At 38.7% G+C, this 19,578-nt stretch overlaps 1 protein-coding gene across 2 annotated transcripts in view; it reads left to right on the top strand.

The window, feature by feature from the left end:
- The first annotated feature begins 470 nt into the window (after positions 1–470).
- Positions 471–19,578, top strand: part of zfpm2a (zinc finger protein, FOG family member 2a) — a 122,916-nt gene continuing 103,808 nt past the window's right edge. The window contains exon 1 of one of the 2 annotated variants that reach the window (XM_088306687.1): positions 471–877. In XM_088306687.1, coding sequence (XP_088162813.1) covers positions 838–877 — 40 coding nt within the window. In that variant the 5' untranslated portion in view covers positions 471–837. The remainder of the gene's footprint in view (positions 878–19,578) is intronic. The other variant, XM_088306686.1, reaches the window with a different exon arrangement.

The following is a 19,578-nucleotide window of genomic DNA, read 5'->3' as shown; positions in this document are numbered from 1 at the left end:
ATTTCAATTGATCGGAATCAAAGAAACATACTGTATTTATTTGCTGATGTGTTGGTATTGTGAATGTGATAGCGTTATTATTATTTTTATTATTATTATTATTTTCTATTAACCTTACCCTTACTGCTGTCATTCATTGCGCAAAACGTGGGGTACACCATGAATTGGGCACCAACCATTTACATTATTATACAATACATATTATTATTATTATTATTATCGTTATTATTATTATTATTATTATTGTTATTTTCATTGTTATTATTTATTGTTAATGCATGTGAATCAAATATGACACATTGGAGTTTTTATTTACATCTAGGCGCATATCTAATTTGCTAATACAGTAGTGTCTAATGACAATCTATCAATTGCGTATCAACTAAAGTTCACAGAGCCTTGGCTACGGTGGCCGATGAGGGACGCACCTAATCTTCAAACAAAAGCGCGAAACGCCTTCACCTCCACAGTCAGAGCACGCGGAACCGCCGCGAAGCTCAGCAGCCTCATTACCGAAAAGAAAGCGAGAAAGAGGGCGAGAGAGAGAGAGAGAGAGAGAGAGAGAGAGGGAGAGAGAGAGAGAGCATGCGAGAGGAAGAGAGAGAGGGAAAAGAGAGAGGGGCAAAGCCAATGCCAGAGCCAGGGAGGACAGAAAGATAAAGCGAACACAGACGGAACGATAGAGGAAAAAATAAGTACATAGCCGCTTTTTATTCTTTTAATCTACTCAGTTACCTCCAGAAAAAAACGAACAAAAAACAAAACTGCTTGGATGAACCAAAACCACTCGCTCTGTCAACACTACACCTGGATTCACTGACTGGCCACGCAGCAGGCATGTCCCGAAGGAAGCAGAGCAACCCCAGGCAGATCAAACGTAAGTTATTTTTTTATAATGTTTTTTCTTCGGATGTTGTATGTCGGCTTTGTAGAGCTTGCTCGACTCCAAAGTGTCGCCATTCACGTGACAGTAAACACGCAATTAATTGTGTCGGTTCTAAAGAGGTGAGTTCCGGTCCAAATCTCATGGTGCCGCCTCGTGGCTCAAAAGTTTTAGCAAAGGTGCAAACTGACAGAGTGCAGCCGCTTTACTTGGTCCGACTTTAATTTACTTTTCATCTACAAGTATGGAAGTGTCTTGTATCAGAGCATCAGTGTGCGCATCCTCATTTTGGGCAGCCAATTCAAAATTGCATATACAATATATACTCGAAATTGCATATGCAATATATACATGTACTCAAAAATGTTACAAGCAAGTCCTTTGAAAATATTATTCAATTGCTATGCAATTTCACAATTACAGTGGATGCTTTAATTGACATACATTGTCTCACTCACGCGCACGCACGCACACAGACATATTCGTTGACCCTTACATGCAGGTGTGTGTGATACACAGGATTTACTGTAGAGCTTTTTTTTTTTTTTTTAAATGCTATTTGACAGCGATGCTTTCAGATACACATCTCCAGTAATGTTATGTTTTGTTTATTCAATAGGTTATGTTTTTATTTACTAAAGGTATACTTGATCAAAGAAGTATTGCCACTTGTACCCTTTAATAAACATAATTTCATTTCAAGGTGCTAAGTGTATTGGGAAGATTATCTTATTACTTTTTTAAAATTATGTTTTTATGATGAGTGTAAAGGCATGAACCCCTGGCCTGCACTTTGAAACGATAGAATGACAGATCAAGCTATAGATTTTTATAAATTTTTTAGTTACGTTATTCCTTTTATAAATCCTATGTATTGTCGAATTATCTATTTTGACTGTCACACTCACATAATGGCACATAAACATTCTTCACTACGTGTGTGTGCGTGTGTGTTCATGGGGGTGAGAGGGGGTGTGTGTGTTCACTCAGGATGTTTAGTGGTGTGTTCCTTTCAGCACTTCACTGATGCAGGAGGTTGACACACTTTGGCCTGTAGTTGGAGGTCACAGTATCAAAATTTCCCGGCATTTGCTTCTTCACTTTACAACAATTTCGAGCGAGGGACTAAAGACACAGACAAGCACTAAAGAGAAAAACACTTGTTTAAGGAGCGCATGTGTGTTAGCATTTATTTGCATACACATTGCATACTCAATGGACACATGTAAAGGTATTAAATAGCTTTTTATTACTTTTGTACCACATAATTAAGCTCCATTTTTATTTCAAAATATATATGTAAATTCGGCCCTGTTTTAGATTTTTACATTTCCTCATAATCGTTCATCATCACTTTTAATACTTACTCACTGTTCACTATTATTGTTGCATTTTAAATATTATATTTTCCATTCAAACTTTTTTTACTCACTGTAACTTTTTTCCTTATACCTAGAAATAATTAATTGAATATTCATGGACTTTCATCAATTTCAAATTTTACCCTCACTTTCATAATATCAAAAGACAAAAAGAAGTTTTGGGTAAAAGGTTAAGTATTAGTAAGACAAATGTATATTTATTGATATTTATCAGCCGCATAACACATCAGTAAAGTCCAAAACACACAAACGTGTATGACATGATGGACCTGCTCATCTTTAAGCCAATCCAATCGCAGCATCCAAATGTTGTTGTCAAGCGAAGGAAGTGTAACATTTGTGTTGCAGCATTGTGACCCGGCCGTGTGTGAATTAATATGTCATGTGTAAGATCATGTTAATGTGCAGGCGATGTGCGGCTGTATAATCAAGCTCGAGTTGCCACCAGAAAGGTCACGAGGAGCCTAGATCCTCTCTCCCACCCCGGGAACTCTGGGGAAAAAGCCACTGCATAGAAAGTCAGCGGAGACAGTCGTTCTAAAGGACAAAAAGGTTGTTGGGCTCAGTGCCCCCACCACCAGCGCTGCCACCCCCACCCCCTCCTGCATACATTGGACTGTTATCTAAAATTGTGATTTATGCAGTATTTTAATATTTTGCTTATTCTTTCCCCTTGGGTGCTCTCTGAGCGGTGATAAAAAGGCAATGCTGAAAGAGCACCATTAATTTGCTCCGATGACTGGGGAGATAAGGGCAGATAATGGGAAAGATAAGCAGGGAAGATATACCATCAGAAACCCGATTATTACCATTAAAATTCCAGCCTAGCAATCTGCAGCTGCCTGATAATTCCTTCTCCGTTTCCACCACTTTGGATGATAAGGCAAAAAATAGTCACTCAGTACTCTTGATTAGGCTGCCTGGATATCCCGATAATACAGTGATAAATTATGTATTTCCCCCCTTGTTTTTTTTTCTGTGTAATGTTACGCGCACACACGCACCCCTGCACCCCAACCTACACATCCCCACACACCCACACACACACACACACACACCTATATATATATATATATATATATATATATAAATATATATATATATATATATATATATATATATATATATATATATTTTTTTTTATATTACCCAGCCCTTTTCCAAGAAAGCGAGAACCCATACACTTTTATTGTAATAGGAGTTTGATAGAAGAAGGAGATAGTGGTGGTGGTGGTGTTTTGTGTGGGGGCACATATCAATGTTATCAGCTCATCTCCCTGGCCCAGCTGCTCGCTGCTGTTGTTTTTAGCCTTATCACCCCGTGCCAATATGCCAATAAATTTGCCCAGATTGTTAGGCACATTAGTCGGATTGGCCAGGAGTGATGAAAATATCGCTGATGCTCCGCGGATTGCGATTAGCTGCTGTTATATGACGTGTGTATGCCACCAAGTTCTCGTGCATCTTCGCTTCTCACCCCCACCCTTTTCTCCTTCTCTCCCTCCCTTCTTCCAACGGCTGCTGGTGTCCATACCTCTATTGGAACTGAGAGGAGAACATTTTGATGCTTAATAGGAAGGAAAGATATGAACAGGCTGAATTGAAACCAGGCCCCTCGGAGTAATTTTTCTGTAAAATTGCCCCCCCAAAGTTTCACAGCATAAAGTGGAATCTGGATGATGTAGGGGGTGTGCCTCCGCTAGTGTTTATGGGAACATATTGAAGCAGCCCTCTGAGGCCACGCTCAGACATCTAATGTCAAATGTGCTTATTAAACTGACTTAGTGCTTTAGCCTTAACTGTTGTCATCTTTATAAGGACCACCTGAGAATTTGTGCAGCTTCTTTTTTTTTTGGTCCTTTTACTTCCCATTTTCCAATCAGAATGAAGCTGTACTGTAGTGATTACTGCTCTTCAACTGTACGGCTATAAAGCGCCCACATTTGCCAGGGCTTAACACGATATCATGCTATCATTATACTTCATCTACACTTGTGATAGTGATCTCACATCACAAAAAGATAATCCACTGCAGTGTACAATCGTGTTTCTGGTAAAAAAAAAATATATATATGCATAGTACCTGATGGAAAGGTTGAAAAAGATTCATCCTAATTTTGTAGATTAAGATCAATATTTGTATACCGTAAACTAACTTGTAAATCAAGTAAATTATTTTTTTGTTTATTTTAGTTTCTGCAAAAACAATGTATTCCCCGCAGTTTGTTTTGCTTCACTGTTAATCTGCCCAGCCTTTGCATATGGCCATTTACGGAACGCCAGCATACCCCGTCATATGAGTTGACATTTCTATCTTTGAGGGGCATTTATCAGAGGAAGATTACAGTAGTAAAGGATAAGAGAAGTGTTTACTGAATTGGCTGCCAACATCCTGTGTGTATGACTGTGTGTGTGTGCGTGTGCGGGCGTTTTGTATGCATGAGCACATATACTGTACAGTACAAGAATGTGCCCGTGTGTTCTAGCAGAAGGATCGGAGCTGTGAGCTGTGTTGAAGTATTTATTTGGTGGAACTTTAAGAAGGTCCATGTTTTTCACAACTCAGCACAGTATTCTTGTGGTTATTGCTGTATACTACAGGAGTTGTATCGTGCTGCCTCTCACCCTTACCCACAAACACTGGCAACTGCGGCTGTCACATGTTTCGGGGGTGGGAAATCAAAAATTGTCCGTGTGTCTGCCTTGCTGTATGTTTAAGGGTCTGTCTTTCATTAGGTGACAGTATTTTGTGTCTCCCGTGTTTTTCTTCCGAAGCAGAATGGTTGCCGAATGCCAACTTTCACTTCTAACATCTGTTCACTGACAATAACAGCTTGTGTTGTTTCCTTGTCTTATAATGAAGGATACCCGATTGCCTCATTACTTTTGCAGCAAAACATTATATATATATATATATATATATATATATATATATATATATATATATATATGCGTGTGTATATTTATCCGATGGAATGCCTGTGCCTAAAGTTTTCCTCTGTGACCCTGCAGCCTGCAAAGCCTAGACAGTGATATGATATGTGGGCAGGGTTGCAACTAAGGTGTAGGTCACTTCCTCACGCAGTTTCCTCTTTATCATCCTCTTTCCTGGATTCTTCTGTTATTATTCCAATAACTGCTTTCCCAAGGTATCATCGTGTGTGTTTTATTTTGGGACTCGTGCAATCCTAATATTAAATAATAATAATAATAATAATATCTGTTTTAAATATTGTGTAGACTATATATGTAATATTTAAACATACGCAATATCATGTAAATAATGTCTTCTAATGTTTTTGTTGTCATTGTCGTATTTTTTTTTTATTTTTTTTTTATTTCTCGAGGACTTTACTGTGTATTTCTATGTTTATTCAGATTTGATATCTGGAATGTCTATTGAGCCCCTAGGTAACAATGACTTTCAGCCTGCTTTAAGTTAATAGCCTTGGCTCCTGCTTGTAGGGATCAATATTGGTAATAATTAATCACCCTAATCAAGCACAGGATCTAGTTCCATTTGTTGTTACATCAGGAAAATATCAATAAAGAAGTGGACTCCCTGATTGTCATGGCAACTTCATCTCTAAGGTCAAAGAGAGTTTATCTTATCTTGCTGCTGAGAGTGGCAAACTGCTTAGGAATCTAGTTTAGACTCAAAGATCATTGATTTAGGCTTTCTTTTACCCCCACCTTGTTGTTCCAGGACAGGGGGTGGGGGAGAAAGGCAACATTCTAATCACAACAGAGATGTAAGATTTAAATATTGATGTCCAAAGGCCATTACAAGCAAAGAGAGCCTCTGGTCTTGCTGTTGTTCAAGTACGTCCTTTTAAGACCCAGACAAAGCTTTGATTATCAGAGGTGTCACTGTGGAGTATGTCTGTATAGCTGACAGTGTGGGACTGCAGGGGAGATCAGTTTCTTGCAAACACAGCCACAGAATATTAAAAGGTCCTACTCAGCACCTGACTGTATAACTGATTATTGTTCTGGTTCATATGATCCATTATGATAAAGTTGAAAAAAGTGGTTGTAGCAATATTTTGTTGCGTCTTGAGATAAATTAGTAAATAGATTCATAATTGCAGTAAACAATTTTACCTTTGATTATTGACTTAAAAGAAGCCAGTGTATTGATTTAATGATTACCTTTTGATTATTATAGTGTGCCATAACAGATTTCAATACTATTTATCCAGTTTACTTTCCGTAATATTCACATTTGTGTGAATATGGACCTCCAGCATATTTAATGCAAATATATAAATAATTGTCCATGTAGAAATACAAATGTGTGCTGACATTCCTGTACTCAGATTAAATGTGTGTGAAATGCATCATAGCTTGGATTTTAATCAAGTGATCCTCAATTAATTTGTCTAAGTTTTCTTATTATCTTTCTCTTTTACTAATAATTCCCATTTTCAGAAGCCGAGTCAACAAATGAAATTAACTTTAAAAAATGATGCTGTCTGTAGGAATAATGAAAAGTATTGTATGTTCACGTTGGTGGAGGTCCCCGTGTCATTATTATTTATAGGTCTCAATGTGTTTCAAACGTAAGTGCAGGCAAAGTGGTCTGTTTCCATCCTAGGTACGCCTCATTCCGAGCTATTTAGGTAAAACGGCAGGCCAGCGTGCTTGGATGTAGCTCATCATGCTGCAGAATGTTCCTTAGGGTTGGAGCAGGGGCAATGCCTGCTTTTTTTCATCCTCTTCTTGCCTCCGGGACACAATTGCCTCATTTAACATTCTCTAGCTCAGCCAAGAGAGGAAATAGCTAGGCTGAGAAGAGAGGCTGCCACACATCATGAATTCTTCTTTCATTTAACTAGCACTGTTCCTTTCACCTTGGTGATGCACGTAGATTAGGAATGAAGCCATTGCACAATTAAGGGGTTGAAGGGGTATTGCAGTTGTTTAAATGCTACCAAATAGTTTTGATGTTCTCGATTGTTTGTATAGTGGTTATATCACGCTGGCCACGATGGGCCACAATTGTCTTAGATCTGCATGCAAGGAGAATGCGGTTCTGACGCTGTCAGGAAATAAAATACTAAGTTTCACGTTTGACAGTCTTGCAGTACATATTGAAAAATAATTTGACTCAATGTGATTAGTTCTATTTGATTGATTTCAGTCAATCAAAGCACTATTACGCAAATATTTATTTTTCACTGAATTTTGAATAATGAAAAATATTGTGACTGCTGAAAAAAATAACCATTAGGCATTGTCACAATATCATGTGATTAACAGAAAATGCATTCATGTCCAAACTGTCACGAAGGGGATAGTTTAGTGAACAGCATTTCCAAAGAAGTGTAGTAGCTTGCACATTACAGAGTGACACCCTAATAGCTGTTCGGGCCAAATCTTTAGCTTGGCAGGAATTACTGGCAAAGTTTTTTTTTTTTTTTTTTTTTTTTGGGGGGGCGGGGGGGTGTTGATGGGTGAGAGCAGAACTTTACATTTGGATGAAATGCACCAGCCTCTAAGGATAGTTAAGGCATAGGTGGCAACAGAGGATTAAGGCAGCAAGCCTTTCAGTTCAATTTGTACATCAGCATTTTCTACCAGACAAATGGCATGAAACGCATAGCATCTTAAGGGTTCAGTGGAAAATAACGAATGACAAGGCTTTGTAAATAGATAAACAATTTATGTCAAATATGCTTAAAATATAAAACAAACTTCAAAACATGTTAATACTTTCAAAATACTGTGTTTTGATTTCCGCCGTTTGAAAGCTACTAAAGCTGTTGACTGCACAGCTTACTGCTCATGAGATCGGGGCCATATCTTTCTGAATGTGATTAGCAGAAAGTGCAGCAGTAAAAATAGTCCTACTGAAGTTCTAATCGAGACTTGTTGATAACTATTGATTATTATTTTCTATGACATACGAAGATCAGATAAGACTGTGCGTGTGACAAAAGAAGTGACCTGATGCACATCTGCTACTTATTATCTCAAAGCGGGCCCTGCTAAGTAGCTAAGTGAGTAAACATTCAGGGAGAAAAGCAGTCACTATTATTTCAGAATTAGTCAATTTTCTTTGTGCATTTCAGAGAACGCTTATCTAGTAATTACTGAAAACTGTTGACACCGAGCAAGTGTAAGCCAGCTAAAATGGCATTTTTGTTTCATGGTATCAGATTGGATTTTTATCTGTGCTTCATGCATTCCTGAAAACCTAGGATAATGGGCTCAAACTCCCGATTTCCAGAATGACAGCAGAATTAAGTGCCAGACGCTGAAAAGCGACAATCATCACATACAGCGCTCAATCCAGGAAATGGCTGAATCTGTGAGACGTCCATTTGGCCATAATCAAGTTTTTTTAAGCTTCAGAAACAGGGTCAGATGATAAACTTGAGAAAAACAGGAGGAAAAAAAGCCTTCTCTGATAGACGAGGAGAAAATCTGATTGATTGATGTCCGCCGGCTTTGCCACCATCACAAGCCAGTTGACAGTTAGTTTGGGATCAGATGATTTCACTCGCAAGATTGGGGTTGAGGGGAAGCTAGGCAAATATGAAGGACACAAAGGTCAATGGCTTCACTCCTCTCTGTATCTATCTCTCGCTGGCAATAGCTGGCTTTGACAAACTGTAATATGTTGCCGAGCTTTGTGGCAGCAGGACACATGGTCATAGTTTGTACAGTAATATCCTATTGCAGTAATCTCACAGGGAATGATTGAAAGTCGTAGAGGAATCTCGTACCAACAGAGACCCGTTGACATCATCAGCTGCAGTCGACTGGCAGATGTCTCTTGACTTGTTTGAACTGAATGTTCCCCGGGGATGGAGTAAGTTAAACAACAGCTTTGACTTGAAGCGATCTGTTATTGTAAGCAGAATCTGATAAGACGGCACCCCCATATGATGTGTTTGTGGAGCAAAGAGGCCAAAGTGTGTGTGTGTGTGTGTGTGTGTGTGTGGGAAGGGGGGGTAGTTGGTGGTAAGGGGGATCTGCAGTGAATGTTGTTCTGTGGTTTTGGAGAAAGACCAGCATTGAATTCTGACAAAAAATTATTGTAAGTATTTCCAGGTTGCCTCCTACCCTCGGTGTCTCTGTTCCATGCAACATTTGGTCTGTTGTCACTGTTTAGATCATTTTTGTGATGTTGAAGTGGAGCCTTATGTGCCCAGACTGTTGCCTGATATTTAATAGAAAGCGCTGGCCCCTGAGAGGGTCCACGGTCATAACTGACACATCCATTAGCTTTGTATGGAACTGCTTTCAACATCAAGGTCTCACTCGTAATGAAGTGGCTGTGCAAATGGAAGTCAAATTCAACAAATGTGAATCTTCTTTTAATCAAGTTTTCATTCTGCAAAACATAGCCTCCATTCAGCGCCATTAGCCAAACAATACAAACCCTAATCTTCCCATCCCAATGGAACTGGACATCATTTATGTGAGGAGACAACAACTCTTTGTTTGTTTGAAGTGGTGGATATGACAGTGTTCTTGTCAAAGACTCAGGGTGGGTTTGTAATTACCGTAATTATCTCATATGTTTTCAACTAATGATGTCCATTAAATGCTTGAGGCTTTATTGAGAGACTGGCTCGCTGTAGGTTGGCTTATGCTCATAATACAGCATGTTACATTACACTGTGCACAACTAATGAACTTCTTTCATCGAAGATGCTTATCGTACAGTGCCTCTTCGGGGAAAAGCCAATATACTTCAGCCTTTTGTTACAGTTGGATTAGAACAATTCTTATAGTTCTCACTTATCTTTCAAATTTTCTCTACATGTGATAGTAACCCAATTGGCTTCATGTCCAAACAGGATGGCACTCTAATCTAGACCGCTGCTCGCTTCATGTAAAACATCTCATTTTGTGGCTCAGCCTGGTCGCTGTCTTATCGTTACACAATTCACTGAACTCTCTGTCATTTTCTTTGTGGCAATTTATTTAAATTCCCTCATGTTTATATATTTCCTGTCTTCTTTCATTCATAATGATTGCCTTTCATAAGTTCAAAGACTCATCTTCTCAGACTTTTGGTAACTTTGCAGATATGAAGTCACAGTGGCGAAGGGGGCGAGAGAAAAGCCGCTTTGTGGGACTGTTAGTATGCTTGACGCCCATCACTGTACTCAGATGATATCCTGCGCTAACCTTAATATACAAGCCAGATTTAAGCGCTCTAACAGTTTGCACCTCAGCAGGTACAGAGATCATGCTTGAATACGTGTGGGCTCTTCTGTCCAGCGCTAAAGCCTTCAGTCGTGTATGCGGCTTGGCTCCCGTGGCTGCTTTGGTCTTTGTCCATCACCTATCAGCATATCAACAGTGTCTCTGAAGCCCGCTTGTATAATGCACCATTTATGGCTTTGTGGATGGAGATGGCGGTTGGGCGGTGGAATAGCTCCAGGCCTTTCCCTCAGTGAGTGGATTAACGGCGGCCTGCTTTAGTGCACTCTGCCACGGTGTGAAATCGGCCTCGCTTCGGCGCCGGTGCTGCGGCTTCCTCTCTCTTCCTTTTTTCTTTCTGTCTCCTCTCGCTGTTTCCTCACCTCCATGCAAAGCCTCTCACTGCCATCTGTGAAATGTGGAAACTCTGTGTCTAAGTTGAGTTCAGATCCCATCCCCTCCACCAAGCTGAAGCCAGGAAGCAAATGGCTAGCCAGTCGGTGAAGGGGGGCTGCAGAGGAGAAAGTGGGAGGGAGCGCGAGAGATGAAGCAAGGGAGGGAGGGCGATGAGCTCACTGATGTTGTGCCGCGTGTGCAGGAACCCTGCCTGTTCTCCGCGGGCGAGTAGGAGGCGGGTCCAGGCCTGGGTGCTGGCCGAGAGATCTCTGGTTCCTACGAGCAGGTCCAAATCCCCCCTCTGTGTGTGTCTGTGTCGATGTGAGGCGGTGGCACAGCTCCCCTGAGCCCCTGCCCAGTCCTTTGAAGATAAGATGGTGATACAGAGTCCCTTTCGGTACGTTGCTAACTGATGGTCTTTGTGTGACATGCCTCTCTCCACTGGAGCTTGCAGCTAAAACACCTATGGACTTTACTGAAATGAATTGGCTGTATGGCCTCAGGTCAAATGAGATTATGGTAGGGCAGCTAAGTGCTGTTTATTTTGTTTGGGATGTTTCTTTTTTTTCCTTCTTCATGAGTATTTATTCATATAAATGCCTCAATTTCAATTTGTTTTTTTTTCTCAATTTGTCATTTTTTTGTTAAAATTTGAATTTTTTCCCAAACCCTGCCCAACCAATTACAGGATCATCCTACCCTTGCTGATTACTGAGTACTCTATATAGGACTTGGGAACACATTGTAGAGTTTTCATGATGTGAAAAATTTAAGCAAGGGAAGATGTTTTACTTGGAAAAAATAGAGGATGAAGCAAGTGATCGATATCTGGCAAATTGATTGAATTTTTACAAATTGCCAAATAAAGAGTGGCGTAGCAATCTAGACCTACTGACAGTTTTATGTACAATGATCTTCACCTGCCTTGTGTATGGTGTGTCTACATTTTTGGTGAGTTTAAAAATTACAAGGAATTTGTAGTTTACGGATGAATGAGTGCAGGACCGTCACCTAACGGTCATTTAGGCCGAAATACGTAGATTTGTAGCATGCATGTAGCGTACATACCCATTGATTGATGTTAATGCTATGCATATTTTACTAAACCCATTTAAAATGTTTATTTTTGCAATCACTCATGCATTGTGGTCTATTTTTTTCATTTGTATCATCTTCCCTATCTTACATTTTACCGTGACACTTGTCACTGTAAAACCTTGTTTACATTCACTGTGCTTACTCCACCAGATCCTAACATGGCAGCTACATCCATGACGCAACACAGTCTGACCACATAATACCGAACGTGACTGACCTTGTTCAAGACAAGTAAAAACATCTTTCGCATATGCATCAATATTATTTTTAATATTTAGTTTGTGGCACCCACAGGCCAAATTTTAAATTCCGGCCACTTTAAAGTAGCTCCTTTCAGAAGAGCAACTGTCAAAATCATCAGACCTCTTTGGAAAGGATGAACTCAACATTTCTTCTACTTTTTTCTATTCATTGCGGCTTTGGGGTCAAAACGAATGCATAATATCTTGTGATTGCGCTGCATTATGATGGCTTGGAAGGCGTAGTCTTGGTCCAGCGACACATCATCTTTCCGTAGACAATGTGAATCTCTGTGGCTCATCAAGGATGGGGTGTTGATTGCTTTTTGATACCCCTCCAACATGGATGAGGTCCTGCATACATCAGTTAATTAGCATGTACTTACAGTGTGTGTGGCAGACCTGACAGACCCCGCACTTCTCATCAGACGCTCAGTCCAAGTGCTCTAAGCACACTCATTGAAGCCTTTATCGAATGCCTGACAAGAAAAGCTATACAGTACTGTTCACAGCAGGGTTAATGGTGTGTGTGGGTGTGTGGGGGTGTGCGCGCGTGGGTGTGGGTGTGTGTGTGTCTGTGTGTCCTGTTAGTATTGTTTTGGGCTGTGGAAAAACTTCATTGCTGATCCGCACAAATCTTTGTGGCAGCATTCTGACAGCACTCAACTTAATTAAAAAAACGTCTTTTGAATTTACTGAATTTTTAATTTTATCAAGCATGCAATTAAATCCATTTGGATGGAAATACATTTTTTACGTAAATGTATAGTTCGCTTGACAAAAACTTTTTTTCAATGTACTTTCCTACTCAACTACTTAAGTTACACATTTATAGGGTAAGTGACCCTTCAGTATATTTACAGTATATTTTAGGATGCTGGAACATTTCAGTTAAACATGGTGGTAGTAGTTCAGATTACTCGATCTTGCGGTTAATGTTGGCCGTTTTGCTCGGAGCTCTCAATGGATGGTGCCGCAGTGGGCAAGTTGCAGCAGCTAATTAGGCCACACAAATGACTGAGTAGTATCGTTCTGTGCACCTCGACGATAATGTGGACGTAAAGCATCTCATTAGCACCAGCGATGCATCACTGGCATTTTGGATTGTGTGGCATTAAAGTAAGTCATGTTAGTTACTTTTGTTCTGCAAATACACAGAACAAGCAAACACATGCACTGAACTGTGGAAGCTACTGGAGAATGTCGATATATTTCATAACGGTGTCCTGTTACACTCCCTTGGCTTGTGGGAAACAAGTCACTGCGATCTGCTCCCTAGAATAAAGTGGACAATGTTGCAGTACAACATCTAACGGCTTTTTCTACAGGTAATCTTGACTTCGATCTTAGCTCCAATAAAGTGTTTTTTTTTTCTCGGCACCAGCCAGATCTAAGCAGGAACACTCCACTCCATATTTCTCTGGTCATACTTTATTGAATATCATTTCAGATAAGCACTGTAATCCTTTGGTGTAGAAGTGATGTATATTGACCTGCTCAATGGTGGCGATACAGTGCATGTCTCAGATGTGGAAATGGCAAATACTGATTTGTGTCACGGCTACAATCATGGAACAAAGAATTTTGAGCAGCCCTTTTTGAAGTCAGTCATCATTGACCCGAAGTGTTTAAAATATCACCGATATAGATGACCCTGTTTTTATTTCGTATCCTCAGCTGAATACTGCAAATAAAAATGTATGTCACATTAAGTGGTATAATATATTTGTGATTTTGTCCAATGGAACATTTACTGTACCTCAAATTTATGGGTGAACTTATGACATCATCACTGTACTTTAATTACACCTGAAGGAATTTTTCCTGGTGGCTATTGTATCTTTTCTAATTTGTTTGTTGTTTGACTCGTTCCAAAGTTATTTTTTTTCACCTATGTGTTGTAAACCAATCCAACCAATGCACCATCACGTCAAACGTCCGTGCCATCAAGCAATAAGGTGCGTCTCTCAGGTCAATACCACATTGCAACAATCTCACCTCTCCTGGGTTTCTTCCATCATTGGAGAACAGAACTCTCGGCTTCCTCATGGTTCATTTCATCTGGATTTCCTTTATCTTGACCGACCAGCCCCATCACCCTCACTGTACTGATGGTTATTTTAGAGCTTGAAACAGAACTGGGGCAAGTTCTCTCAGTTAAGTTCGGGTCATTGACCTGTGCATGCAATATGTCATGCGAAATGATTGAGTTTAACTTTAAATGTTAAAAATGTGCTTGAATGGAGTGTGGGAGAACTTGCATACCTGGATATGTCTATAGGTCAGTAAACACTTTAGACGTAATCTACTAAATTTCATTTTCAGATTGACAACCAATTAATTGTACTGATATGAGTATTTAAGTAATGGCAGGTGTTATCATTCTAATTCAATAATTGTTTCTAAAAAAAAATATTTATTATATTTTTCTAAACATTTATTGGCAACTGCCACAATGATTTGCATGATTGTCCCAAATGATAAGTCCCAAATGAAGTTTCAGGGTTTGCAACATGTTTTCTTTAGATAATAATTTCATTTTTTGATGTATATAATTTTCCTGTCCACCGGAATCAGCCTCATTAAGGTGTTGCAATACACCAGAGGGATTTGTGAGTTGAAATTCTGGGATGAGGCAGCCATTTTTCATTCACACAATAGCAGACAGCAAAATAAATGGCATTATTTCTGAGATACAGGTATTTATGGATTTGTGAGAGTGTCGGAAAAATTAAATGTCGTTACTGTTATTACGATTGTATATAGACAAGCATGCAATAAATTTAATTAATAGTCACCTTTTAACTCATCCACCCGAAACAAAACACAAATTGAAGCATGATAAGATTAACCTGGCTTTCGCATAGATGTAAAAGGTCGGCTCTGGTCTGAGGTTTTGTATGACGCAGTTTGTAAACATAACATTAACTAGCCAATATTTATTTGCTTTTTAGCAAAAACATCCAGATTATTCTGTAACAAATTGCGGTATGTGTGTTTTTTCTTTGTGTGTTGGTGTTGAGGGATTGTGCCTTTGTGGCTTTGTGGCTGATTTAATTTCTGACGCGTTCAGTCGTGTCTGGAAGCTAGCTGTTGTTAGCACACACAGGTCACTGTGTGTGTTTGACGTGACTTTGTAACAGTCACACAAACACTTTGTCCTTCATGGTTCGCTTACATATTGTAGCGGCTACTATGGATTGAGGAGGCATTAGTCCGTGAACTCACATATATTAACAACCAAAACGGTGTGTGTTTGTCCGTGTTTGACGTCGAAGGATGAACAAAGTGTGTGAGATGCACTCTGTTGCAAGCGCAGTGATGTGTTCATGAACTGGGAAATACCAGTACTCCAATTAACAGAACATACAGTATTTGCCATAAGCCCTCATTGGCATCACATAAAAACAAAACTCATAATCAAAGTTTGTTGAAATATACTGCGTTATGCTGCAAAAGAAGTATGTTCCTCCAAATATAATTCACATAAGAATTTTTTTCTTTTTACCTTGTGCATTAATTGTGTAAATTACATGACATATACTAGTGAAGAAAAGCAAAACATTTTAGATAAAGGTTAAATAAAAACAAAATTAAAATCCAATACAAGTGTTTATTTTAGATTTCTTTAGCACAGTGCAATTTCCTAAATTGTTACTGTTCTCTGATTTCATGCCCTCTTAAATTTGAAAAAAGGCACAGTGCCCAAGAATAGTGAAATTTGTTTTCAAGTATTTATTTTTATATTTAGAGATAGATTTGTAGTATTAGTGCAACTGTGCATTGTGTATAGTTTTGGTCCCATTTTAAAATGTACGAAACAATTACATTTACTAAAAATGTTAAGGCCACGGTATTGCCTTCAATTTAAGCTGCACCAATATTTATAAACATCTCACAAACGCTGGTACAAGCTGTAAAGTTTAATCAAAGTTGAATGTTGTAACATCTAAATAATTTCTACATTTCTCCATACAAAAGAATTCAAGTTGTAAACTAATTTATAAAAGAGCAGCTGCTTGCTAGTGCGACATGTCACAATATACCTAGAATCCGATGAGTGGACTAATCATGATTTGTGGACTACCAAAATAAACTTTAGTGGCAGCCCAAGTGCTCAATAGCCAATCACATGCTGCTTTGTTGAACAAATGTATTGGTCAAATATGTATTTACACTATTAAGTAGCTCATTTTTAATGTACGTGCAAAACAACCTTAATATTTGTGCGTGTGAGTGAGAGAAAGGCTACAGTCAAGTATTTACCCCAAAAGAGGCCCGTACTTATGACAAAAAATATTGCTAATGTTGATATGAGCACAAATAAAACCACAACGTAAAACATATGCGACTGTGTTAAAAAGCTTTGTGAATAATACATTATCCATATATGATATTATTTCTTTTTTTTGGGAACCGTTGAGGTTTTTTTTGCCTGCAGAGTGCAATATAAGAAGAATTATCCAAAGTTCTCTCTGTGTTTATTCTTTTTGTGTAAAGCGACGGTGGTACTGCTGAGCTGGTGTCTGCCATCTGACTGTTGTTTGAAGTCAGCACAAGTTGACACTATTTGCTTTGCACCAATTTCCGTCCACTGCGTCTGAAGGCTGCGTTTTGAAAGTGCAATCTGTGTGGAGCCTCTATCAGTGCGCCGCCTTGAAGAAATGGTTAAAATTTGTTGTTTGGTTTGTCGGTTGCACTGACAATGTGGTTGTTGGAAGTGAAGGTTTTTGCCGTCATGGTTGTGACGGGGTAAATGTGACGGACAGGTGGAGGAGAGAGAGAGTGGACTAGCGTGATGGAGGTTGCAGTGAACCAGATTGGGCCATTAAGAAATGGCAAATTCATAACTGCTGGGGTGTGATTTTTTTTTTCCTTTTTTTAAAGCACCGAATTTGGCCAGTTTCAGTCTACACCCTGACTGGCAGTAGAAGAGGACAAGTGAGAGAATGATGAAAGGAGACAGAAGTGTTAACAAATCACATGCACATCTTGAATTAAAATTAATTCCAATCTAAATGATTTTGTTTCACTTATTAAAATAAGATATACAAATCTACATACAGGATCCAATTCAACGGCATACATTGTCAACTTGAAAACTGAAATCGCCAGAATTGTCATTAGTTATGGATTCAACCCCTACAGGGTATGCCATGAAAAAAGGAAACTCTAGTTTATTGTTGTACATTTCAAGGTTTTTCTCGTTTCATTTACTTTTTCACAACTTCTGCTTTGTACCAATTCAGAGAATGAATGAACGTAATGTGACTTATTACTTACTTATTATTGTATCGGAGACATTTCTGCTCTTCTGCCCATATTATTTATAATGACATTTAAAGAACATTAATTGATCCCCTAATTTCGATTGAATTGAAAAATGGAACGATGATGACAGATGCACCCCATATATTGACGATCTACATTTACTGTACTATACGATATTAACTACCATGAATAATTAGAATTTCTTTCCTCATCTTTTTGCATTTGGCACTTAAAGCGCAAATGTCAAATGGCATCAACGAGGGAATGTGAATGAAAGGTTCTTTTTATTAGTAGAAGTGTGTTTTGAGGGAAGGCTGAGAGGGTTGCAGCTGAGACCCCGACGTTATCAGCACCAGATGCAGGTTGACTTCAGACTTCCAATCCAAGGTAAAGAATGCGAGAGAGGAAATTAATGAGCGCTATAAAGCCAGCAGGATAAATAATTAGCCAACTGCTTAGATCCGTCTCTTCATTTGCAGCGGCAAATAAATTCACCTTGCAGTTTATTCGTCAAAACACGCATACATTATTTTTTTGCATGTGTAGTTTGAGCATTCTTCTGTCTGTCTTGTTTTCATTCATTATTCATGCAGCATACTGTATGTCTGAGTGACAGGTTTTTAAAATCCTGCCACCATCTTTCATATGTGCGCAACTGTCACAACATCACATGTATACTGTATGTGTGGGGGTGCGTGGGTGCGTGTGTGTGTGGGTGTGTGTGTGTGCATGTGTATATATATATATATATATATATATATATATATATATGTATGATTCCAAATCTGCCAAAATTATTAGGCCAATACTCGCAATGTAGTAAAGGGTTGCATAAGAGCCAGTGTAAGGTCAACTAAGATATGTCTTCCATCTGGTGCTGATTGGTGATATTACAACTTCAAACATCAACCGACCCGAGAATATTTGCCGTACGTCACCTGTGAATCTGCATGATCAAGGATTTTATTTCCTCTCTATTTTAATATTTTTTTTATATTTGGGATTTTCCATTTCTTTACAAAATATTTTCACCCCGTTTTCCATGGAAAAAAATAATAAATAATACAAATATTAATTATTAGTTATAATATGCGTTTTCTTTTTGTTTTTTTAAGAAAACACATGCACTCATGCATGCTTTTGTGTAGTTAAGTTATTATTAAAATGAATTTCCCTTGTAGTTGAATAAAGTACGAAACTGTCTTCTTTCGTACCTACCGACCTTCATAGCTACGCTATCATCTGGATGAATTTTGAGAATTTGTATCCTCAATTTTGCCTCATATATTCAGGATAATGTTCCCCAAGAGTGCTTCCAGAAACTGTGAGGACAATAAAACTCTGTACAGATACTTCACTTCAATCTCTATTTAGGTCTTGCATTTTCTCTGAACTGCTGCTTTCCTGTGCCCTCATCAGGATCTAAGCAAATTTCCCTTGCATTTGAGGACACAGCATGCATGTGTGTGTTGGAGCTGGAGTGTTTACATGGAGGCTCACTCCCTGAGGATTTTGTATTATTGTTGTCACACTATATGGAGCACATCCACTTGTATTGTTCTAATACTCCACCGGTACATTTGAAAGGAGCTGAGAAATCACCAAACGACTTGCATTATCCTCCAGAATGAATGCTATTCATGTGTTTTGTGCTTAGTAATCTCCCCCTCTAATCTCATTCAAAGATATAAATAAACAAGTAATGATGTAAATGAGGAAAGCACATGAGTGAACAGCCAGAGGATTATGGTAATTAATGATTATAGTGGTAAAAAATGACTTTCGCCCCCTGATTTTTCCTTTATTTTCATGCATCTGGGTAATAAAGATAGAGTTTTTGTCCAGATTTGCACATGCAACAAAATATGTTGTCAGGTACTACGCTACAAAGTTAATTCACTGTATCTCAAAACATCTAGACATACACTTTATATATCTTGATAGATTGTCCTCTCTATTGAAATGCCAAATCATCAATGAATATACCATCCAAATCAATAACATGGCATAGTAAAAAAAACATTTTAAAGACCCCCCCCCCCCCCATCTCTTCAAATCTGAAATCAAAATTGTCTTTACAAAATAGTTCAATGTCAGCCGCCATCTGGCTTTCATACAGCACATTAGAAAGTGAAAGGAAAATCACACC

This window comes from Idiotropiscis lumnitzeri, chromosome 10 (assembly GCF_059441095.1).
Source record: "Idiotropiscis lumnitzeri isolate Australia: NSW breed Sydney's pygmy pipehorse chromosome 10, RoL_Ilum_1.0, whole genome shotgun sequence".
Taxonomy (NCBI): domain Eukaryota; kingdom Metazoa; phylum Chordata; class Actinopteri; order Syngnathiformes; family Syngnathidae; genus Idiotropiscis; species Idiotropiscis lumnitzeri.
The sequence above is the reverse complement of the archived record's forward strand: the minus strand, read 5'-3'. Positions and strand labels throughout refer to the sequence as shown.